General features: G+C 37.4%; 1 protein-coding gene across 2 annotated transcripts in view; it reads left to right on the forward strand.

Annotated features, from left to right (window-relative positions):
• LOC134530912 (conserved oligomeric Golgi complex subunit 7) overlaps positions 1-25,439 on the forward strand; it is a 75,220-nt gene that overhangs the window by 9,351 nt on the left and 40,430 nt on the right. For both annotated transcript variants that reach the window (XM_063366222.1, XM_063366223.1), the window contains exons 5-7: positions 962-1,093; positions 1,741-1,924; positions 17,614-17,807. In XM_063366222.1, coding sequence (XP_063222292.1) covers positions 962-1,093; positions 1,741-1,924; positions 17,614-17,807 — 510 coding nt within the window. The remainder of the gene's footprint in view (positions 1-961; positions 1,094-1,740; positions 1,925-17,613; positions 17,808-25,439) is intronic.

The following is a 25,439-nucleotide window of genomic DNA, read 5'->3' on the forward strand; positions in this document are numbered from 1 at the left end:
TTCTAGAAGGTTTTCAAAGAAAGGAAGAACCGGGTGCGACAAACTGTCGCCTGCAGGTTATTTTTCACGCATCAAGTTAGTGCGTTGTTGGAAAAACCCAGCATGTGGACGCATGACTGCGCAGCAGTAAAATGGAACTTTCGCTGGGCGCAGTCTCGCTAGCCAATCAGAGCGAATCTTGATGTGATGTGATGTGTCTCTTAAGACTTTTAGAGAGAAACATTTTTTTTCAGTACCTTCCCTATATTGTCAGGTATTGAATTCTGTATTGTGATTGGTCAGTTAGTCCACAGTGTTGCCTCCCTTTGTTTTGGCTTTGAAAAGTGAGGTAACTGTGTGGTGAGTCGGTTGTAGCTCGATTGTAGCAACGTGCGGCCGTAGTAGCTCACTATAAACATGAAATATATTTCCGAATAGATCATTTCATGCCTGTTGGTCGGGGCCAGGCAGAAGAGTAACTTTTTTTTATAAAGTTTGGATTTATTTACTGGAAATTTGACTACAGGCGTCGGCATCAGCCCAGGGTGACCGTCGTCACCCACCCGGGAAAGTTTCCGTGGGAAAATGTGTGCCTGGTTAAGTGAATTTAACCCAGGGACTTGTATGTTATTTTTTTAATATCGAGCGACAGGAAGCTCTGAAGAACAATTGGATCTGTGTTGGTATGTTTTGTAATGCGACCAGTATAAAAACTTTTCCGGTTTATAAACTTTGACCAGAGGACTGATTTGTGTATGGTATGGTATGCGAGTTCAATTTTTTTTAACGTTATAAATAAAAGAAGTTTAAAAACTTTTTTTTTGTTCTAAATAAAAACTTTATCAAACTTAAAAAAAAAATACTATCTTTACATATCTACAACTTTGTTATTGTTTTGGGTTGTATTGCCAGGTCAACCTGGAATGTAACAGCTTATTTGGAACAACCCTGTGGTCATGCGTGTGTTGTGATTGGCCACCAGGTGGAGCAAGACACAGGCCAGTCCATCGCGACGCTGGAGCACATTGATCAGATCAAGACAGAGTTGCAGTCTGCGAAACAAGCCCTCCATGAGGCGGACAACTGGACGGTGCTCGCGGCAGACCTGGAGGAGGTGAGCCAGACGTACTTGTCTCTGAGTGGACAAGTCATTGTTTTCATGACAAGAATGGAGGAAGAGACTTGGCTGCCTATGAACTGTTTTCTGGTCCTGATGCCCTTGCTGGTTGGAAGTTTCATGCAGCACTTTATAAGTTATCCTCACTTACAAAGTGCTGCATGAAACTTGGAAGTTGATTTCGAATAGCTTTATTCATTGGGATTGGGATTTTTCAATTTTGCGAAATATATGCGAAAAATGAAAATTCTGGTTTTTGCATGATAAAATGTGAAATCTGCACTTTTTTTGTAATAAAGCAAAATAGGGTAATTATCGGACATTGTGGCTAGAACAGAAAAAAGAAAAATTGGAAACATGGTTTTCACACACTAATTTTGTTAATGTAACATTTTAATGGAATTTACAACCTCTTTTTCCCCAAGAAAGCAACACCAAATGGGCTGTGGAATTATTAGTTTCTGGAAGGTCAGGAAAGTCTGGATTAGAGTACCATACCACTGAATGACTTTTTGTAAAATGGAAAAGTCTGGGAGTTTTTTAATTCAAAGCTTGTAGCAACCGTGGGGTGAGTATAGGTAGAAGGATCAACCCCTGCACGGAGCGTCAGTGATCCAAGGATATGTGTTGCTTGCTGCCGCCAGGTGTTTGAGTCGGGGGACATAGAGAGCATCGCCCGCAAGCTGACGAGCATGCAGCAGTCGCTGCAGATCCTCGCCAGCGTCCCGGACTACGAGGACCGCAAGCTGCAGCTGGAGGGCCTGAAGAACCGGCTGGAAGCCATGGCCAGCCCACTCCTGGTGCAAGCCTTCACCACTGGCTCTGTCGGTACGTGGCATTGTTCTTCCTGGGCCAATCAGATCCTCCGGCACCATCAAATAATATTCAAGTAGTATTCATCATCAAATAGTATTCAGAAAATTTGATATTGGAGGAAGAAGATTCTAAGAAAAATATGTGAGGCAGGAAAATTCAGAAATTCATACACTAACACCTTTTTATTTGACAATGGCTACATTATTTTATTCCTACAGAAGCTGTCAAAAAAGAGTTTGTATTTTCTGCCAGCTGCTGGCAACATTTGTGACACAAAATGAAATAGTTGATGTCCTTAAACTGAAAATAATTAAATAAAATTTTTTATTTAAAAAAAAAATTAAAAATATTTATTGGCTGAATTTTTTTTCTTTCAAAACTTAATTTTTTGTATTTTCTCTCTTATATTTTGTAATGTTTCATAACCACCCTAATGATAACCACCTCATTTAGCTGGGAATGTATGTTAAGCTGCTACTAAAGTATTCAAATTTTTTTTTGTAATCAGGTTTCATCTAATATTAAGCATACCTAGTCATTGGAGGTATTTTGTTTATTTATCCTAAAAAGTCATACTCAAAAATAATTATCCATTTTGTATGTTGGATAGGTAAAGATAATGTTTAATTTACTTTTTTTTGCATTTTTATCTTCTCTTGTTCTTTGTGTGTCAGTATTAATAATCGCTTACGATTCTTGGAATTTTGTCACTCAGAAATATTTGAAAGTACCGTATGTGCACTGTGGCATTGTTAAGAGTGAAAATTTAGCTGCAGTTTATTTTCACAGCGAATCAAGAAGAATCATTCATTTTTGTTAAATTTTCTGTCCAGAGACTCATGAAACATTGCTAGCCTTGTCAAGTTGACCCTGTAAAGGGGTGATTGGTCAGTTGGACTATGTGACTGCCTCACCCTTTGTTAAGCATAGGTCATCATGTTGTCCAACTAGTAGTTGGACTACTCAATCCCCGTACCGTCTGGTTGTGTCATTAGTAACTTGACTGGATTGTGAGATGGATATTTTAACGCCTACTGGTCAGAGTAGAGTCATTTGTTCGAATCTATTTTTTGAATTTTTGTGGTTATTTTTCAATTAGAAATTGAACACAATACATTGGCATAAGCCAGAGGTAAAGATCATCATGCATGAGACATAGGTCAAGAAATTTAGTGTACCACATTTACGAGTTAATTGTGGAATTTCACCATCGGTTTTGATCGAGTGACGAAGCTTGTGTAATAACTGGAACTGTATTTGGTATGTAGTTTGCTAGTTCTGCCAAAGGATAAATCAAAACACAGTGGAGAACTCTTTTATTTAATCAACAGCTCATATTAAATGTCGAGTGCGAAAGACACCTCAAAATTTAAAAAATGTCTCTCGTATCTGCCGATTCAAGTGTTATGAATTATTACAGAGTTGAGTTATGTTTGATCGGGTCAACTTTGCATGTAATAATTTATTTTATTCCGGCCCTTTGTTAAGATCTAGATTCAGATTCAAGGCATTCTTTTAAGAATCGTATTTGATAGTATTTGTATTTGAGAGAAAGTGTGTTGACACATCACTGCAAACAGTAGTGTCGAGTCAACTAGTATTCAACACCTTTGGGACACAGTACTGATGGGCCAAGAGTCCTATAGTCCCTTCTTGGCTGGGTCAAGCATATTACATTTGTGGAGAATTTTCCCTTAGTGTTCAGGACTGACAAACCACTATAAAAACCTTTTTTTTTTCTAACCATTAACTGTGTACCAGAATGATTAAGAAAATTTCACTGAGCTGTAATATGTAAGTACTGAGACTGCTTACATGGATTTTGGAAGAACTGCAGGATTTGCAACTGCTGTAATTCTGCACTTTTTTTATAGTTAATCTAATTACATAAAAAGTATAAGTATTTTAGTATTTTGGGTTAAACAGCAAACAAAAGGCACACTTATCTTACACATACTGGAAAAAAAAAAAGGTTTCATAATAATAAAAAGTTTAGACTGCAGTCATGGTCATGAGGTGTAACAAAGCAGGTTTCATTGAAAACTTGGGCATTTATGAGATTGTTTTTTTCTTTTTTTTTTCTTTTCATTTTTTGAAATTTATCAGTTAATGCATACAGGATTAATAAAATATTTAAAATTTTATATTTATTTCACTACATTAATAATTGTTTAACTATATTAATTAATGGAATGAATAATTTTATCTTATGTTAATTTAAAAGTTGTAGATTATTTCTTAATGGAATGAAATGTCTAAATAGTGTGTTAATTTAAAATTATAGATGTTTTAATTAGAAAATATAATTGTGATAGGCTAACGTAGCAGCCAGAGGATGAACATGGGAGTGAAGGGAATAGAAAAATCAAGGAACCAAGATGCTTGAATATGAAATAAAAGGGTGCAAGTCTATACGTATCCTGCATTTGGTAATTGTTTGATTAACTAGTTCACAGTATTGAAGTGTTTTCAGAATTACTCTATGGAGTATATTTCCTAAAATGCCAATATCTATAATGTAAAATGTGGTCTAGTTGGGCGCCGTGAAAACTCTATAAAGTACTAGTGCTGTGATTGTGTATGTAGCACAACTACTAACCTCTACAGAATATTAACTAAAATATGTCTTGTTATGTTGATAGTGAAAATAAATTATTCTCAAGTTGTATGTACTGGTGTCGTTTGACTCAGTGTGAATACCAAACAATAAAATGTCGTATAATTCCTTAGCAGTATGTCTCCTTCTCTTTGGTGTAAGTATTCTGACCTTAAAATCAACAAATATAAGTAGTGTGTTTAAAAGCATTAACTTCTCTATGACTGCTGATCTCAGTGTAATAAAAACTAATTATTCTTTCAAGACAATCCAAGCTAAATATTTCTGTCTATCTGGTTTAACATACACATGATATGTAAGTATGGTTATCAATCGGAAAAATAAAATATAATGAAAATTTAACTTTTTACTAGGGTCAAAATCATGGTTGTATGGGTGACAATACTCTTTTGCAACATATCCAACTGTAACATGAAAAGTGACAGAGTCAATGATTAGCAAGCAACATACAAATACCTTTGAGACAATTATTCATGTTTAAATAGGTTTTTCATTAAACAAAATTTCAATATCCGTTATACTTAAATGTCTTTCAGAACTAATTACGTTTTACGTAATTGTATCACTGAATAATATTTTGGTTATCAGTCAATATTTTAAATATTATTGAAACACATTTTAACTGGCAAATTAGTCTTTTCTTTGTTTTTACTAGCTCAGTCTCTTTCGGTAGATCAAACTGTCTCAAGACTTCTCAAGACTTCTGGACCTGGGGCTATTCTTTAAACATTCAAGACAATTAATGACTTTAACAGATTTTAACTTTGATATCGTACATATTACTGATCAATGTCAGTTAACCAGGTCCAGTACGTACAAGCTACAAGTCTTTACGTAGTTAAGTAGTATTAAGTTGTTTTGCGAGTTTCAAATTAGGTCTTGATCGTAAACATCATAGTTTAAGATATCTTGCCATTAAAATAGGACAGGTAACTTCTCGCTGTTCTTGTTAATTCGGGGATGGGGCAAACAAACCTCGTCGCGTCGTTACAATACCAAGAGGCTGTGGAAAACCTCTCCGAACCCCTGTCTCTCCTCCGATGTTGCTGGTTAGATCTCACTTTCCTCCGATGTCGCTGGTTGGGTCTCCGTCTCGATGCACCTCCTCTCGTGCTGCTGGTACTCCAGCAGGACTGGCGTCGGTCACCTGGAGTCGTCTAGAAGGATGATGTCCTCCGGTACACCGTCTACGATGCCGTCTACCGCTGTCGAACTCCTTCCATCTCGAAGATTGATAGTCCTTTTCTTCTTTTCTTCTTAATTCGTCGTTGATCCAGTTCTATTTATGCTGTTAGTCAAAACTTATCGTCGTCGTCGATTCTTTAGTAGATCTTCGAACATCGGTAACTACCTCTTCTTCATTGTGTAGTTCCGGTATTTATTATAAAATCATCAATTTCACGTAGATTCTAGCTATTCAGTCGTCGTACCAATGTTTTACGTGATATTCTTACATTCATTTATGACTAAATCACGGAGCTCTTTCTCTCTAATCCTTCTCCCATGATAGTAGAACAGAAACTCAAGTTCCAATTTGTTTCAAACAGTCAAAGCTTTCTCTATTGAACACTCTCCGAAATCACACTGGAAATACTAAATTCTTTAAATAAAATCTATGCGCAGTCGAGCGTCCAATCACATATACTCTTTCCTCAGTAATGACCCAAAAACAATATTAAAAGGTGTAAGCTCATTTCCTATTCGTCGCCGTTTAACAAATGTTTGCAAAGACATTTCATAAAATTATTACTTAGATAAAACATGAAAATACTTAAAGAGTAAAACCAAATTGACCTGACCATAGAGATACAATACTGGTAAATATAATTCATAACAGGACTAAGACAAAGTCATAGAGGTAAGAAGTAAAATAATAAACGTAAAATTCATTTCTATTGAGGGCTTCTCAAATACCTCTATAGAATAGTCCCCTTCAGAAATGTGACTAACGAACTATACTCTGATATAGGTCTTAGGACCATTTCTCATCATACAAACATCTCATCTATATTCTAATTATTTGCAGAAAATTTACATTTCATATTATTGACCTTATTTACATACTTACTTGCAAACATAGAGTATTGTCACCGATATATGTCTTCAAACGGACATATGTGTAACAGTGTATACTATTCTACAGGAGTGTAATATTTCCTCAACTGCGTTATATTATAGTGTCCTATTACTTGTTTCGTTTTAATGTCAGACAGTTCGTAACAGTTACTTCTAATAATCTTCGTGATCATATATGGTCCATCGAAGAGTAGAAATAGCTTCTTAGTAACGTACTTCCAAAATTGGCTTACTGGATTCGTTCTCTTGAGTACTAAATCTCCACAATTAAAACTCATCTTGCTGGAATCTTTCTGGTATTTTCTCCGAAGATCCGCCGTGGATGTCAACTTGGCTGCGACCAACTCTTCAGTTTCCTTCTGTATCTCGACTAATTCTTTATCTTCTGCGGCCAGAGCTTCATCGTGATGTCTCGGTAGTAACGATGACGGTATTATCAATGATCTTTTTCCTGTTAACGCTTCATATGGAGTAACACTGGTAGAACTGTGTACAGTATTATTCAAAATGCATTTTTCCGAAACTTCCCAATTTTCAGTAGTTTTCGTATTTTCTGTGTCATCCATAGCAGTTACCATCCAACTTGCAAAATTCAAAATTATTTTATGGCTAGTTAGAAAGTCTACCCCGAAAATTACTGGTTTGGCCAATCCTTTTACGATTAATACATTAATGTACTTGGTGCTACCTAACCCTTCTACTTCCAATAAGGTCTGACGATTAATGATGGGACTAGCCCTTGATGTAACTCCTAGAATCTTTAAACTCGGTACTGGCATTCTCGGTAATGATATTCCGGTGCTCTCTATCATGGCTACGCAGTCTTCGCTGATGCAGGATATCTCTGCGCCGCTGTCTAATAGTACAGGCACTTTAACTCCGTTTAAAGTTAACGATATCTCCGGACATAGTGCTTGTTTCGCTTGAACTTCGGTTTCTGTGGGCTCGCTGAGTAAAAATTCACGCTCGTTTTCTTTGAACATAATGGTGTGTATGCTTCGACAATTATTCTTGTCATTTGCGTCGGGATCCAATTTTATACTAGCCCCGTCTAACTTACAATTAGGGACTGACGTGCGGAGCTGGTTTTCGCCATCCCTAATTAGTTTACCGCACTGTCCTTAAATCCTCTAATTTGCTCTTGTGACAAATTAGCAAATCCATTATTTGCATTCGGTGAAATCAAAAATGTGTTACTACCTCCTTGGTTTGTGTCTGGGTTTCTGCTAGATTGCATGCGCGGCCATTCCGTGTTGCTTTGCTCGTGACTTGGCGCTATAGAATATGAATTTCTTTCTCCTTGTCGCGCGTCGAGAATGGTGGTGCTAAAGCTGTTCCCTTTTGCAGACGGTACAAACGTTTGTGCATTTATTCTGTACTGACCTCCAGAATGATTATTGTAATCTGCCGATCGTTCTTTCATTGTTCGATTTTCGCCTGAATTCTCTCTGAAATTAACTGTCCCCTCCTGACGTTTATTCTTCCACTGTGATTCATTTTCGCGTCTGTCTTGTCGCTTCTCGTTTCTACGACGATAGTACTGTGGTTTATAAAATCCGTTACCATATCGCTGACCTCGATATCCATTGTGATACCAATTACTTCCGCAGTTTTCAACGTTCAGTGTGTGAATTTGAGGTTGTTTGTGTCCGCTGTTCTGCCCTTCATTTCGGTTACGCCAGTTATTGTATAACGGTGTCTGTTGGTTCGTGTTCTTGCGCTCGTTAGTTTCTTTGTGCGTTACCGTTTTATCGAGCTTAACGAGTCGTTCATACGTTAACAGTTGTTCCTTGAAATCTACAATATTACTGTATTGCCGTCCACTAAGTTGTAATTGATAATTGAGTGGTAATTGCGAAATTATCATGGCAATAAACTCTTCGTCTTCCATACGGCAATCAAGATAACGAGTTCTCTCGTACATATCGCTGATATGCGCCTCTAAATTTTGAAATTTACGATTTTCGAATTTTTCAGAATGCAACTGTATTCGCAAATTGCTTTGGATACGAGTATTCCAAAATTGGGATATGAAAGCTTTCTGAAACGATTCGTATGCGTGTACCGAATCTTTCGCCAACTCCCACCAATAATATGCCGTGTTTTTCAAGCAGTGGCTAACGCATTTCAATTTTTCTGCGTCTGTTAACTTAAATGTGTGGCAATATTCTCCAAACTGATTTAAGAATCTTCGAGGGTTTTCATTACTTTTCCCTGAATATGTTGGAACGTCATCCAACCATTTCTTAGAAGGGTGGTGTAGTGTAAGTACCGGATCTGCTGACATAATTGCAGTACTAATATTCGCGGGATTTCGCTCGGCTTCTATCGTTATCGATTTGTTTACCGGCGTGTCTTCCTTGTCGGTATTACATTCGCTAGTGTGGTGAGTCGTTAGTTGGGGCGAGAATGTTGCGATGTGTCTGGATTCTCTTTCTATTTCCCCTATTTTCGCCTCTACCATATCTAACCTTCCTGTTAGACGCTCGCTTAAGTGTACTACTTTATCGTCAGTGCGTTTACTGAATATTTCTACACCTTCAATACGAGTGTGTACACTGGAAAACTTCTGTTGCATCTCGTGCTGTGTTTCAGTTAAGTCATGCCTGATTTCTGCTGTTTCATCTGCAATCCTGCCTAAAGTGTTATTTAAGACTTGCACTAAATTGTCTAGTCTTTCGGCGTTTTCTCGCTCCTTTTGTTCCCTTTCTAACTTCTCCTCCTGTTCTATACGCTCACGTTCTTGTTTCTCCCGTTCCCGTTCTAGTTTCTCCTCCTGTTCTTTACGCTCCCGTTCTTGTTTCTCCCGTTCCCGTTCTAGTTTCTCCTCCTGTTCTTTACGCTCCCGTTCTTGTTTCTCCCGTTCCCGTTCTAGTTTCTCCTCCTGTTCTTTACGCTCCCGTTCTAATTTCTCCTTATTCATGAACTGGAACAGTGCATCTAGGGTAACAGTTGGTGTCGGCGGCGAATGACCCAACTCCATTTCCTGCTGTGACTCCATACCAGTAGTCTCGATGTGCTGTTCTGGTACTACTTCTCTAGGTTCTCGTTCAGGACTAGAGTCAGAAGTGTCATTGCTACCTCTCAAAAAATATGACTTCCTACCTGTGTCTGTCATCTTGACAAAATAAAATTACTGTCTGTATTTTTCAAAGTGTCTTGAGTTGTTCAAAAAAAAATCATAAAATAGTCCCTAACGTTGGCTTACACGTTGTGCGCCAAAATTCTGAAGTGTTTTCAGAATTACTCTATGGAGTATATTTCCTAAAATGCCAATATCTATAATGTAAAATGTGGTCTAGTTGGGCGCCGTGAAAACTCTATAAAGTACTAGTGCTGTGATTGTGTATGTAGCACAACTACTAACCTCTACAGAATATTAACTAAAATATGTCTTGTTATGTTGATAGTGAAAATAAATTATTCTCAAGTTGTATGTACTGGTGTCGTTTGACTCAGTGTGAATACCAAACAATAAAATGTCGTATAATTCCTTAGCAGTATGTCTCCTTCTCTTTGGTGTAAGTATTCTGACCTTAAAATCAACAAATATAAGTAGTGTGTTTAAAAGCATTAACTTCTCTATGACTGCTGATCTCAGTGTAATAAAAACTAATTATTCTTTCAAGACAATCCAAGCTAAATATTTCTGTCTATCTGGTTTAACATACACATGATATGTAAGTATGGTTATCAATCGGAAAAATAAAATATAATGAAAATTTAACTTTTTACTAGGGTCAAAATCATGGTTGTATGGGTGACAATACTCTTTTGCAACATATCCAACTGTAACATGAAAAGTGACAGAGTCAATGATTAGCAAGCAACATACAAATACCTTTGAGACAATTATTCATGTTTAAATAGGTTTTTCATTAAACAAAATTTCAATATCCGTTATACTTAAATGTCTTTCAGAACTAATTACGTTTTACGTAATTGTATCACTGAATAATATTTTGGTTATCAGTCAATATTTTAAATATTATTGAAACACATTTTAACTGGCAAATTAGTCTTTTCTTTGTTTTTACTAGCTCAGTCTCTTTCGGTAGATCAAACTGTCTCAAGACTTCTCAAGACTTCTGGACCTGGGGCTATTCTTTAAACATTCAAGACAATTAATGACTTTAACAGATTTTAACTTTGATATCGTACATATTACTGATCAATGTCAGTTAACCAGGTCCAGTACGTACAAGCTACAAGTCTTTACGTAGTTAAGTAGTATTAAGTTGTTTTGCGAGTTTCAAATTAGGTCTTGATCGTAAACATCATAGTTTAAGATATCTTGCCATTAAAATAGGACAGGTAACTTCTCGCTGTTCTTGTTAATTCGGGGATGGGGCAAACAAACCTCGTCGCGTCGTTACAATACCAAGAGGCTGTGGAAAACCTCTCCGAACCCCTGTCTCTCCTCCGATGTTGCTGGTTAGATCTCACTTTCCTCCGATGTCGCTGGTTGGGTCTCCGTCTCGATGCACCTCCTCTCGTGCTGCTGGTACTCCAGCAGGACTGGCGTCGGTCACCTGGAGTCGTCTAGAAGGATGATGTCCTCCGGTACACCGTCTACGATGCCGTCTACCGCTGTCGAACTCCTTCCATCTCGAAGATTGATAGTCCTTTTCTTCTTTTCTTCTTAATTCGTCGTTGATCCAGTTCTATTTATGCTGTTAGTCAAAACTTATCGTCGTCGTCGATTCTTTAGTAGATCTTCGAACATCGGTAACTACCTCTTCTTCATTGTGTAGTTCCGGTATTTATTATAAAATCATCAATTTCACGTAGATTCTAGCTATTCAGTCGTCGTACCAATGTTTTACGTGATATTCTTACATTCATTTATGACTAAATCACGGAGCTCTTTCTCTCTAATCCTTCTCCCATGATAGTAGAACAGAAACTCAAGTTCCAATTTGTTTCAAACAGTCAAAGCTTTCTCTATTGAACACTCTCCGAAATCACACTGGAAATACTAAATTCTTTAAATAAAATCTATGCGCAGTCGAGCGTCCAATCACATATACTCTTTCCTCAGTAATGACCCAAAAACAATATTAAAAGGTGTAAGCTCATTTCCTATTCGTCGCCGTTTAACAAATGTTTGCAAAGACATTTCATAAAATTATTACTTAGATAAAACATGAAAATACTTAAAGAGTAAAACCAAATTGACCTGACCATAGAGATACAATACTGGTAAATATAATTCATAACAGGACTAAGACAAAGTCATAGAGGTAAGAAGTAAAATAATAAACGTAAAATTCATTTCTATTGAGGGCTTCTCAAATACCTCTATAGTATCTTGTCTAATTTTGAGCTGTAGTGCATTCTAACTGATCCACCCACCTGCGCCGCACTTCTGGGGCCTGATTTATAATTAAAATGTCCAAACCTTGAAGAAAAAAAAAATTTAAAACTTAGCACCCAGACATGAAATTATTTGCCCTAGGCTCTCTTGAAAAGTTTTTTGCGAGCCACTGAATGGCGTGACCTGCCGGCACAGCACTTGAACGACGACTAAAGAGGTTACATGCAACTACGTACTTACCACCCCAAGGGTGGCATCACCAACCAATCTCAACACAGCTTTCACAAGGACACAACAGTATACAAATTTCTTTACCCTCGTCCCATGAGTTTTTGTACCTAGACGAGAAGTTGCTAGGGACATCGTGAAGACACAGGACTGAGTAGCAATCTGCATCAGTGAGTGAGTTTTTTGTTTTGGACCTATTTTGTATAAGACATGTAAGTTTTCATGTGCTTTTGTTAAATTTTTTTAAAATTCAAATTAAATATCACAATATTTACAAATTTAGAATTTTTTTGTAATCAAATTTTAACATGTAGTGAAACTTTTTTTATTTCACACTTAATAGGAGATGAGAAAAACAGATTCAAAATACAGTTTAAATGAAAAAGAGAGGAATACACATGGAACCATTATAAAGAAGTTTAATAAGAAAAAGGGAAAGGGGGAACTGGCAATGCATTTTCTTAAACAAGTAAAATTGGAAGTTTGAAAATTGTTTTGTTGATCATACTGTTTATATACATAACATAGAGTATTAATATTATTTTTAAAATTTAATTATTGACTTTTGTTAAATATAATTTTTCTTTTACCCATGTACAAGTCTTTTCTTGCAAAAAAATAAAATATGAAAAATCACATACATACATCTTTCTGATTGTCTGGTGCAAAAACGTGATAATTTTACCTTTTCCCTTGGGTTTGAGCATCTGCCTATTTAACCATCATAAGAAATACATACAGAATGCACCAGAACGTCTCAGTACTGAAAAAAAGTCTAAAAAATTGACATCGCTGTGCACCGGTCTCTCAGCCTTCCTTTTATCAACACGATACGCATTGTTCTAGAAACGTAATAAAAACTTGCAAATAAATACAGACTAAACTGGCAGAGTAATTTTTGCTATAAATATTTACTTGAATATTGTAGTGTTAGAACACAAAATAATGTTGGTGGGCAGATTAACTGAATTATTTAATTTGAAGGATATATACTCCTATCCCTCACTTAGCATGGCTTCAGATGGCGCGGATTCATTTAGCATGGCTTCAGATTGCACGGATTCATTTAGCACAATGTGAATTTTACTGCCCCAGTCTTGAATAGCACGCCTGTAAATTTTAGTTAGCACAAAATCTCGGCAGGCAAAAAATAAAAAAAAAAAATAAAAAAGTTGAGCACACTACAAAGTCTGTTTCAAATTCTGTAAACAACAGAAGTGCCGTGGGATACAGGTAGCCAAACAAGGGGGGAAGAGATACGCGCGCAGGTCGGCCTGTGCTATTGGCTTTTGTACAAACATCAGCATGGCAAGTTAAATTGCTCCTATGGAGTGTAAAGGACCAAATGTTTTTACGTCCGTGCATATGCCGCCGTGCCATACCGTTGTCGCCTGGCCACAAACTGGGCCGTGAACACAGTCTAGCCAGTGGCAGGGAATTCACTCAAACAAAAGCAACATCTGCCCATTCAGCTGCCGGTAACTGTACGTGCTTGATCACTCATAATGCATTGTATTTGAGACAAAACAAGAAGTATTACGGCACGCAGATTGACATGAAGGCAACGCTTATGTTGGTCGCACTTTAGTTTTAAGCAAGTCAGCTGTGCGCACAATCGTACGAACTAAGGACTCTTACCAAAAGTTTATGTAAGTCTGATGCTGTTGGTTGTACTAGTGGGAATATATTTGTCATTATATACCGGAACAGAAATGAACTGATGACTCACGTATAAAATGTTAAATGAATGTTGCAATGAAAAAAATCATCATTGGCCTGCCAGGATTGGTGTGAACCAGGCTGTGATACGTGAATAAGCACTTTAATTAATTTTAAAAATTAAAATGTAATTTTCCGGACAGTAATATCGGTTTCACTGTCAGTAAAGGATGGTTTGGAAAGGTACGCGACATGAGTTGAAGGTCACGCCCGGGCGGGCAAGTCAGCCAGCCGACTGACGATAAAATACATAACCACGTATCTCCCGTTACGTGGTGTCGTATTTATCATACAAAGTGCAATGTCTGCTCCGCCTCGTTACTCTCACGTGATGACTGAGAGGAACGAGTGGATCTTTTAGTTCCAGAAGGTAAAACAATGATTTCGTCCAGGCGTTGGTTTCTCTGTTTTTATTTTGCTTTTGGTTATTTTTATTTGTCATAATATATAAATACAACATGTGATTTAATTCAAAGAAAGCATATACATGGGATTAAGATTACATTAATACAAGAATGAGCCGGCCCTTATTATAGAATTCACACAAATTTAAGAAAATTGGTTTCAATTAAACATTTTAAATAATCGTAGTAAAGTTCTTGATTTCAAGTAGAAAATAAGTCGTAGCTGGATGCTAGTTCAAAAAAGGTTATTAAAAAAATTGCAATGCTGGCGTTTCGGAGATTGAGGGATGATTTGGGGGCAGCTGATGAGACGTCAGAGGCCCTGGGCGATCCGCCCCATGTAGACGGATCTGGTCCTTGGCAAAGTACCCGGGTCCGGTGTTCGGTGCCTGGCACTGGTACTCTGGCACGAGTACTAGTGGCACTTGAACCCTGTTACTCGGTCCCTGTCAAACAGGGTGATGTCTTCCAGGGTCTGTCCGATGATTGACCAGGCGAGCGCGACGCAGAAAATCCATGATTCTCAAAGAAAATATATTATCTACGATGACTAATACATTACTACTTTAGCTATAATTACGTGGACTGACTAACGCCTAAACGCTACTATGTTGGGAAAAATCCCTTGGCTAATCTGATCACATCTTCAGAGGAACGACGTGGCGTCCCGATGATGTCCATTCTATGCAGTCAGTCCTGAAACGCGGCGCACAGTGCAGTAAGTTAGAGACGGCCGAGACTCGTAATTATAAGCGATGTTAATGAAAGAAAGGTGGGGAGGCTTCGGTTCCGAACATTACCGAGGTGCTTGTCGAGGAAAGGTAGACTTCGATACCTCGAAGTTGTTGGTACTGCCCGATGTCAGCGCGACCCACCGAGGTGTGGCTGAACTGAGTAAAGATCGTCTTGCGCGGGTCGCTGGTAACAGCATTGAGGCTTATGGAGAGGACTGAGCCAGCGCTCTGGTGGCTTAGAGAGAAACTACAGTATTGGTTACTGCGGGAGACGCCAGAGGGCAGGTGTTACGTGGGTTTTTCAAACTCTCAGGGGAAGAGATTCGCAAAATTACAGCTAGGTGGCATGAGTATGTACTTCATGTACTACGGCCGTGGCCTTGGGGAGAGGTGGCGCCTGGCTGGGGTTACCGGCCGATCAAAACCTTGGGGCGGTGTTCCCAGTAAAACCTGGAAGGGGAGGAGTTTAAAACTGCGATGCCAGAGGGAAAGGTAGTCTACAAGACCTGTAGGCGTGACTATACTTTGGCGAAGATGATTCGCAATCATGCCAAGAAGTGCTGGTGTCAGGCAAGGTCTAGAAACTGCCCGGTCTTGAGAGTTCGCAGGCCTTAGCAGTTCTCGTCACGAATCAGGGACGAATTACAGGAGACGTCCATGCGCCAAGGCGGGATTAATGGGATCGTCCTGCTGGGTCATTGAATAGTAGCTGCTGGGAAAATTAGGGGAGACGAGTCTGACAAAGGTTGGATGGGAGTGTACAGAAGGAGGAACAAGTTTAAGTTCATGCAGCAGAGGAATGCTTGGAGACATTATTTAAGTTGAAAAAAAAATTCAAATCTGAAATTGTGCCAAAACTACTAGTTGTCGGCACAAATGGGAGGCATATAAAGATAAATGGTGTGACATATTTATAGTTGAGTGTTATTCAACGCATTTATATTACGTAAAGTATATTTTCCTACAAAATTTTGGAACACATTAAATAAATTAGCCTTGCTATTTATGGAAACTAATGCTTCAGAATACGCAATTTCGAATAACAGGAGCAATTTTATGAATGAATTAGTCGTGCTAAGTGAGGGATAGGTGTACATGTATATTGTCAGATTGTTAAAAACAGGTATTTTTTGTATACTACCGTACTCACAGTGTGTTAAAAATGAAATGACTGCAAATAAATCTATGTTTTTACCATCTAAATGGAATAAAACATATTTATGGTAGTGGAATTAAAATGGGTAGCGATATAAGGTGTTGTCAGGAAGGAAGGTTTTTGGTTTTTTTGATTTGAAAGGAAGGGGGCTGGGGCGGCAAGATGAGTTCTTGTCTCGGGTGGAAACTAGTCTAGTTACGTCCCCATCCAGGGTTCAATGCCCGGGGCAGAACTATCTTGCTCAGTGACTGCACCCAGCGACCCGATGCTCTCGAGCACCGGGTCGTCTACGTGTCTTGATGCGGCACCTCGGGGTGATGGTGGCAGGGGGATGACCAAAAACAGCAGACCCCATTCTTGTAAAGAGTGCACGATTGTCTTACAATTTTGTGGTGCACTGCCCTGGATTGGAACTGTCGCTAGCGTGCTCGTGATACAGTCCGTAGTGTCGCTTCTTTGGCTACTAGGCTATATATAGCTTGCCCTCCTCATAACAACCAGTTAGCTGTGGCTTTGAGAGCATGTTGGTAGTTGTTGTGAGCAAGCCAGATGCTAGTACCAGAATTGACAATGACTTGGAAGTCTATGTTTAGGCCTTCGTGGTGACATATAACCTGAGGAAATCTTAAGTTTTTTTCCTTGATTTCTTTTTGTAGGAGTTTGAAATATATTAGTTTATTTATTTGTTACTTGAAAGGACTGCAAGTAATCTTGGACAATTCAAGTCACCTTAGTGGGAGCGTTTGCGATTAGCTCCATGGTTTAGTACAGACACACTGTCTATCGCATGGATGTTTTGATATGAGTCGTTAAAGTCCCCTAATTTATAATATTTGGTAGGGACAAGATTTTATGGTGAATTGCGATAAAAGTGAAATAATATAACATTGAAAAGCAAGTTACTATACCATGTGATACCAAAATGTAAGTTAATACAACTGAATTCAAATGAAACCATACTCAAAATCGCTGACATTTTAATTATTTATCATCCAAATTCTAATACTTAATTCCTTTGTTTTAATTCAGTTGAATACACACATGGTTTTTACATTACAGATTTTTGTGTATACTTAAAATATACAAATTCTTGCCTTTTTTAATTGTGTGGGTTTATTTTTAAAAAAATGTTTTTTTTTTTTTTTTCAGGAAAACTTTTTAAAGTGAAATCAGCATTGGAAAATATTTTATTGTATTATGTGTTTAATATTGCACCATATTCATAATTAAAAAAAAAGCATTCATAAATTTAATATAAAAAAAACTGAAATCCTCTATTTAAAAAACTAGATTAATCTACAAAAATCAAACCATAAAATCTTGTGTCTATTATTTGTACCTTTTGCTGGATAAACGAAGGGCAGGGCATCCAAAAGACTTTGATTAACCTCGTGAACCCGCTCCAGCCCGGTGTGCAGTGTCGTGACACGGTGCTGGTTTTTTTGGGCAGACGAGTCGCGGATGTTCGTGCGGATATTCTCGGCCATGGACCGCCTGCCGCAGCTGCTCAAGTACTACCACAAGTGCCAGAAGGGCGTGCTCGTGAAGCAGTGGCGTGGCATCGTGGAGCTCGAGCAGGACGAGGGACTCACCGACTGGATGGCCAAGCTCTACGACTCGCTGCTGTCCAACTGGCACGATCAGGTAGCGCTCGCTCGCTCCTAGCTGCCAGATCCTCAGATTGCATGTTTTTCATTGTTTATATTTACTGTACTCCGTTATTATGCTCAAGTATTGCGTACACATTGGGTGTGATAAATATAGTTACATAAATATCAGATTATGGTCTGAAGCACATTGAAAAATAAGAATTAATTAACAAATGCAAATCAATTGATGTTGAGATAGGCTTTACAAAAGCACCTAGAGAATCTAAGAATTTATAAAGACCAAGGATTTGCAGTTAAATAAATAAAAATAAAAACAACTTTATATACGTTTTACAGTGAAACCCTGATTATCCGTTTTCCAATGGACCATGAGTAAAAAACGGATAATCCAGGAAATCCTACAATGTGGGAACACACTCTAAAGTTACCAAATGCACAATGTATGTACTATTGCAAAAACTTTCAGTGAATCAGTTAGGTATTTCCATGAACTGACACCAGCAGCACACTGTATATATACTATCAATATTGGAAAATTATACTTCCTTAATTTTTTTAAATGAACAAAACAAAATAAACTTCAAATTTGTATGTTTTAAGCAAGTAATTACGTATGTATTATTCAAAATTTAAAAGGTACATACTCACCACATGTTATAAGATGCACACTTCTTTCTTATTTATAATGCAGAGAAATTATAAGATGAGTTTTTATGCAGCAAAATATTTTTGGTGTTGGTAATCACAAGTTTGTTATTACTAATACAATGTACAATAAGAAATCCACTTATTTAAATCAAATAAAAGGGGGAAATAATGTACAAATGAACTGTAACTAACACAAGTCTCACATCCTCCTTGACACTTATTTTTTAGTGAAGAAGTCTTGTATTTTTGTTTGCTTGGTATCAGAACTTCTTTTAAGACTGAACAGCAAGGTTTGCATCATTGAAATTCTGTCTTCTTCCAAATCTCCGAGCTTCTGTGCATAGCAAAATGCCTTCACTTTGTCGAAAGCAGCTAGTGCTTCCGAGAATGAGGGTACCTCTTCTCCATCATCTTCATTTGCTTCTTCTTCACTTTCTTCCTTTTGTCCTTGAGCATCGCTACACAACATCTCAATGCTCACCTCACCACACGTAGCAAGATCATCATCCAGACTGTAGTAGGTTTCGAAGCCAACATCTTCACCCAGCTTTTCCCAATCTTTTTCGAACTCCTTGTCACTCTCCGTCACAATTTCATCAACTGGTGAAATTACCTTTCCAATGCCACATTTCTGGAAGCAGTGGGAAATTGTTGTCGCTGTTATGTTTTTCCACGAAACTGACAAATAGTGGATGGCCTGGAACACATTGATTTTCAATGGTTTACCTGACTTCTCCTCTCTGGCATCTAGCAGACCCACTGCCTTCCGCACAAGCATTTTTCTGTATTGTTGCTTGAAGCACTTTATTACTCCTGCATCCAATGGCTGCAACACACTAGTGCAGTTTACAGGGTAGAAGACTACTCGCACATTTCGTAAAAAAGACATGTCCTTCGGGTGAGCTGCGCAGTTGTCCACAAACAGAATGATTTTGCGACAGTAAGTGCCCATGCTGGAGTCTAGTTCACACAAAAATGATCTAAAAATATCAGCAGTTACCCATGCCTTTTTATTGGCGTGGTATGTAACTGGCAGTGTTTTAACATTTTTAAAACACCTTGGCTTTGCTGATTTTCCCACTACAATGGGTTTCCTTTTGTCACTTCCATCACTATTTGCACATAACAACACAGTTATTCTTTCTTGCGATTGCTTTCCTCCATGGCAAGATTCACCTTTTAATGAAAGGGTTTTGTCGGGGATACAGTTGAAGAACAGCCCTGTCTCATCAGCATTGTAGATGTCCCTTGGAGAATATCCATCTAATAACTGTGGAAGTTGTTCCAGCCACTGCTCAGTAGTATCTTTATTTACTACAGCACTTTCTCCAGACAATTGTTTGTAGGCAAGCCCATGTCGTTCCTTGAATCTACAAATCCACCCATTGGAAGCTGTGAAGTTTTCAACTCCAAGTCGTAAAGCTATTTGAAGAGCCTTTTCTTTGATCAGTGTGCCATCCACTGGGATGTTTGATGCCCGAACTTGCTGGAACCAAGAAAACAAAACTTTCTCAAGCTCATTGTATTTTGACTGTCTTGCCATTTTCCGTTTTTTTGAAGACTGGCCGAACTGACTTGCTTGTTTCCGAATCTCATTTCTTCTAGCGAAGATAGAATTAAGAGTCGATGGAGGAATACCATAGCGCTTTGCCAAATCAACCCGTTTTTCGCCTGGATTTTTTTCAACAGCATTTATAATTTCTAAACGCTCTTTAATGGTTTTAACCTCTTTTGTAGGCCGATACATATCAATGAACGTTTACAAATTTCACACGTGCATTAGAGTTAAATGCGTAAAGCTAATTTACTGTAAACAAAGAAAATCTCGCGCATATACGGCCGGCCACGGAAACGCTAGGATGAACAATTTCGTCTATGTTTCTCGCAGGATTTCACTGTCGCTAAATAGAAACGTGTTTACGTTGGGCTAGTATGTACAGTATATCGACCACGGTTATATTGTTGTGTCGATTATCGCACAAAGCAAGAACTATTGTGCGAGCGTTAGCTTTCGTCTGTTGTTTTATCGAAGTTTGGTGAACCTGTAAGCAACAGCGTCATGCTCACTTTATTCGTTTTCTTTTAGTAATGGCCGCCATATGTAAATATTGGTATTGCGTGTCGTGTAGACACGCGTAAACTGGAATATTTCTCGGGAATTTGAATGTGAAATCGGTAAAAAGCCTGTAAAGTTCAACCTGTTAAACCGGGTTAAAAAATATTCGTAAACAATGGAAACGGGATTTTTTTAACATTGTTCTTGCGGGATTTTTTCGGAACCATGGACATTGAACAATAAAACTAGGAAATTCTACAATGCGGGAACGAATAAACGAGGTTTCACTGTACTATGTATTTTGCTGGTCTTTTATTTTGGGATATATTATAAGCATTTTAACACTACATTGAATTATCAACATTATCAAGCAATGAATAGAAATAAAGGGCCCTTTGTACAAAATGTACTTAAAATAAGAAAATTGTAATATAATAAATTATTGATTTTAAATATTCATAAGTATCAACTTTTCAGTGCTCCTCAGATATTTTAATATAAAAAATGTGCTTCCCTTAAACAGGAGCTCAGGAGATGTCCCGGAAGCTGTGCATTGAGAGGACTTCCTCTGGAATGCAGTAGAAAAGAGTTGAAAAACTTGAAAATCGTGAAATCTTGAAAATCGTAATATTCACGAACCCACTGCACAACAAAATAATGCAGCATATAATCATCAAATATAAAAGGCACAGAAAACAGACGCAAGTCGTTATGTTACAAAAAGGGTCGATAAAGACATTATGAAAATTGAAGTTCCACTTATCAATTATGTGGGTAGAAAACATGTCGTCAAGACATGACGGGAAGATGTTGGAACATGTTAGTGTTCAAGTTTAGAAGTGTGGTTTTACATACTTGAAGATTAAAAAAAAAAAAAGGATGCCAGCAAACTAACTACATAATAAAAATAAATAAAATTTGGGAACTTATTCCATCCTGGAATGACTACATCTTGATTCACATCCAGCACTCACACTTGTACAACAAGAGAACTCAGACGAACACGGTGGCTGCGTCTGTCTCGAAGGATTCACTCTGTATCGTCATGGCGGTGGCAGAGGGACGCGGGAAACATTGTGTATTAGTGCGCAGAAAGCCGAAAGTAGTGCGAAAGGTCGAGGCAGGTTAATCATGGACGTATTAGGGCCAGAGAAGGAAGACATACAACTTCACAAGAAGTAGTTCACGGAAGGGTAACAATGGGCAGGCCAGGACGCTGCCGAGTTGCGAAAAGGATTCAGACGCGGAGCACAGGGAAAAATGAGGCAAGGTGCTATATCTGCAAAGTTTCAGATGAGGCGCTGGGAACGACTTGGGGAACTAGCCTGACAAAGATTAAATGGGTGTGTATAGTGGGCTGAACAAGTTTAAATTCTTGCCAAAGATTAAATGGGTGTGTATAGTGGGCTGAACAAGTTTAAATTCTTGCAGCATAAAATGACTGGCAACATTATTTTTCAAAAATTCAAATCTAGAATTGAGCCAAAAAATACTAATTGGCGGCACAGCATGTTCACCTCATACAGATACTGTATAGAAGTAAGTGACTTGGCATACACAAAAATATTTAAATACATTATATTTAGTTATACATTGCATGATGTTTGTGGTGTTCTCTGGGTCAGGAGAATAAAACAGACATTGGTACTCCAATTTTTCCTTCTACTGTTCCATGTGTAGACAAGATTTTTATGTTTTTATTTTTAGCCTGATTTTTTTTTAATGGTTTATCACTAATTGGTTTTATTTTTGAAGATAGTTAAGTATTAAACATTTAAGACAATAAACTATTTCCTAATGTTGTTTTCAAGAAAGCAGTGTCATTTTAAGTACTGTCAAAACTAGATTTTTAAAATAATATATTGGATTATATACATCTAAGTTCCAGTTACTCAGATAAAAAAAATTGACAAAAATTTATGTATTTCAAGTTTATAGCAGTATCTGTAATGTAAAAATAAGGTAAAATGTGATTTATCAATTAGGGAACAAAATTGATTTTCACCATTCATGCTTTGTATGTTTTGTTACAAAACTACATGTTCTCAACCAGCATTCATTAAACATGGATGTTAAAAAATATATCAGTGCTTTGATTATAGTTTTTACTAAACACTTTTATTTCATGACTTAATTTGCATGGGTGTTAACAGGGTTAGGGACAAGATTGTATGGAGAATTGCAATAAAACAAGATAACGTCAAAAAGCATGTCAGTACACCGTAAAGCACTGAAATGGAACTAAAATTATGAACTTAATCAGCATTTTTAATCAAAATTTGATTTAAAAAAAAATTCTCTTTTAATAAAGTGAATTCAATGTACCGTATTTACTCGCGTAAAGGCCCCCCTTTTTTTCCAAAATTTTGACTCCAAAAAAGGGGAGGGGGCCTATACGCGAATTTGGAGGAAAATATAGATTTTTTTTTCAAGTTGTGCGTCTTTGTTCGAATGAGGAAGACGGGGGAGGCAGCGACGCGGCAGGAGGGAGAGAGAGGCAACGACTCCGCAGGGGGGAGAGGCAGAGGCAGCGCTTTGGCAGGAGGAGAGAGAGTCAGAGGCGTGGCTTAACCTCCCTCCTGCCAGCTAGCCAGCCAACCAGACAAAGGAGTGTTAGAATCCTTGACCCACTTCCCTTCCTCCTTCACTTCCCCTCTTCTTCTCCGACAACACAGCGGCAGCTCGCCAGTCCAGCTTTCTTTATCTTTATGTCGTTTGAGATAGGACTAACTGCTTAAGTCTGGCATGCCTCACAACGGTCCTACTGAGAACGGACAAACTATAATACCAGTCTCTGTATCACTGCCGCTTACAAAATCACCTCCCGCTGCTCACAATACATGGCTTGTTGTTTGATGCATGCCAAGCTGCCCTGCCCTCAGATAAACCCAGAAAAACACGTTTTTAAATTTTTTCTCAAAAATGTTTACAAAACAAGGAGGGGGGCTTATACGCGGGCGGGGCCTTTACGCGAGTAAAAACGGTATGTAATTTATTGAGAATTAAGATTGTAGCGAAATGTGTTTGTAAATAGATTGCATAACTCTTTCATTATTTGATTTTACAGCTTTTATTGGTAACTCATTTTTACATTATTACAGTATTGGTACATTTTTCACACACTTAAATACTTCCCAATTTATTTTTATTTCGAGTATTTATATATGCTTATTAGTTATTACATATTATTATATTGTTAAAGTGCATCATGACTCAGTCAAATTGTTACTGTTTTATTTAAATAAGATTCATGAAACATTGAAGTGTCATATCCCCTTCCGGCTTTCTTGCAGAAGGCACAGTTCCCTCATAATCTGGAGTGCCTTGTGTTTGTAAAACTATAAAGGATAATGATAACTTTTTGTAAAACTCTTGAGGAAACAGAAAAATATTTACGGGAATTGTACCTACTGTTCTAGTATTAATTTCTTCGAATGTTTCTTGAACTGAGGATGATTGATGTAAAATGTTTTTTTTTTGGACATACACCATTGCTGTTGTATGTCTTAGATTAATCTTCGTAACGGACAAAAAAGATGAATACACTAACACACAGAAAACAAACCAAAATCACCTGATGTCAAAATTTATATACATAGAATTCCGTGGAAGGAAATAGAAAAAAATGTCTCAGCACAGACAAACACAGTGGGTTGACAACAATGAGACAGTTACAACAATAACAGAAATTACAGATTAACAACCTTGGACAACACAGTGACAAACAGACACAGAGACGCACCTGCAAACCCAGCGATGTGACTAAACTGTTATTCTGGACACAACAATGATGACAGCACACACAAACACAGTAGGCTACCTAAGACACAACAATTGCTACTTTTTAGGACCTGAGATCAGTTCCCGTCATCAGGCACAAACAGACGTCAACACCTGCTAGTGACAGTTTTCCAGAATTGATTTTGGGGTAGATACATGGAGACAAGATTTTATGGTTTTATTGTTAGTCCAATTTTGTTTTTAAAACAGGAGATATTGGTGTTATTGTTTTAATTTTAATTTTTATAAATGCTGTTTTGTAATACTTACTCCACCGGAATAGTAGTAAAAATGACATGCTGCATTTTTACCATAACATCATTTTTAATAAATTGGTTAAAGAGATACCTATATTCAAATTTCAAAACATTAAAAATAAATTAGCGAGCATTTGAGGTTTAGAAGTGATTCAATAAGAGATTCACAATAAAACAAATTAAATTAATTTTTCAGATCCATGCACTTTGGTACAATTATTTGTCTAGAAATAACGATAGTCCTTGATTTTCAAACATTTAAAGATTACCTTTTTATGAATTAAAATTTAGTTAAATGCTACTTAATACCATGATATAACTGGAATCTCAATGCTATATTGTGTATTAACTTGCATGCGGTGTTATGAAATACTTTTCGGTGTTATTTCAGTTTTATCACATTTCACCATGTACCTACTAATATTGTCCCTAATTACATATGCTTACTGACAAGGGAAAGCTATGATGTCCGGATTACGGATTTTTTTCAAACTTTGTACACTTTTAGTAGTCCATTAGGACAACATAATGTGCAAGTAGTAAGGTGTACTACTTGGGCGTTTTTGAGAAAATCGAAAGAACATTGAATAAGTACCGTTGAGTTGTGACCATCAATGAAATGGCAGTGGTTGAGTTGTTAGCGTTCTAGCTCCATAATCGTTGGATTTCTGGATCGAGTCTTACTCATATGTATTTTTTAATTCATATTTTTTTCAACACTGGTGTTATTCTTTCATATATATTAAATCAAAGGTAATATTCTGGAAAAATATGTGTATTTGCATGAACTTTTATTGAATATATAATTATTTTTGTCTGTTCATTAATGCTTATTATTGTAACAAATATTATTTTATAATTATCAACAATTAAACGACTAACATAAACACAAGTTTTGCTGAAAATATATGCCTGTCGTAATTTG

This window comes from Bacillus rossius, chromosome 3 (assembly GCF_032445375.1).
Source record: "Bacillus rossius redtenbacheri isolate Brsri chromosome 3, Brsri_v3, whole genome shotgun sequence".
NCBI classification, from domain to species: domain Eukaryota; kingdom Metazoa; phylum Arthropoda; class Insecta; order Phasmatodea; family Bacillidae; genus Bacillus; species Bacillus rossius.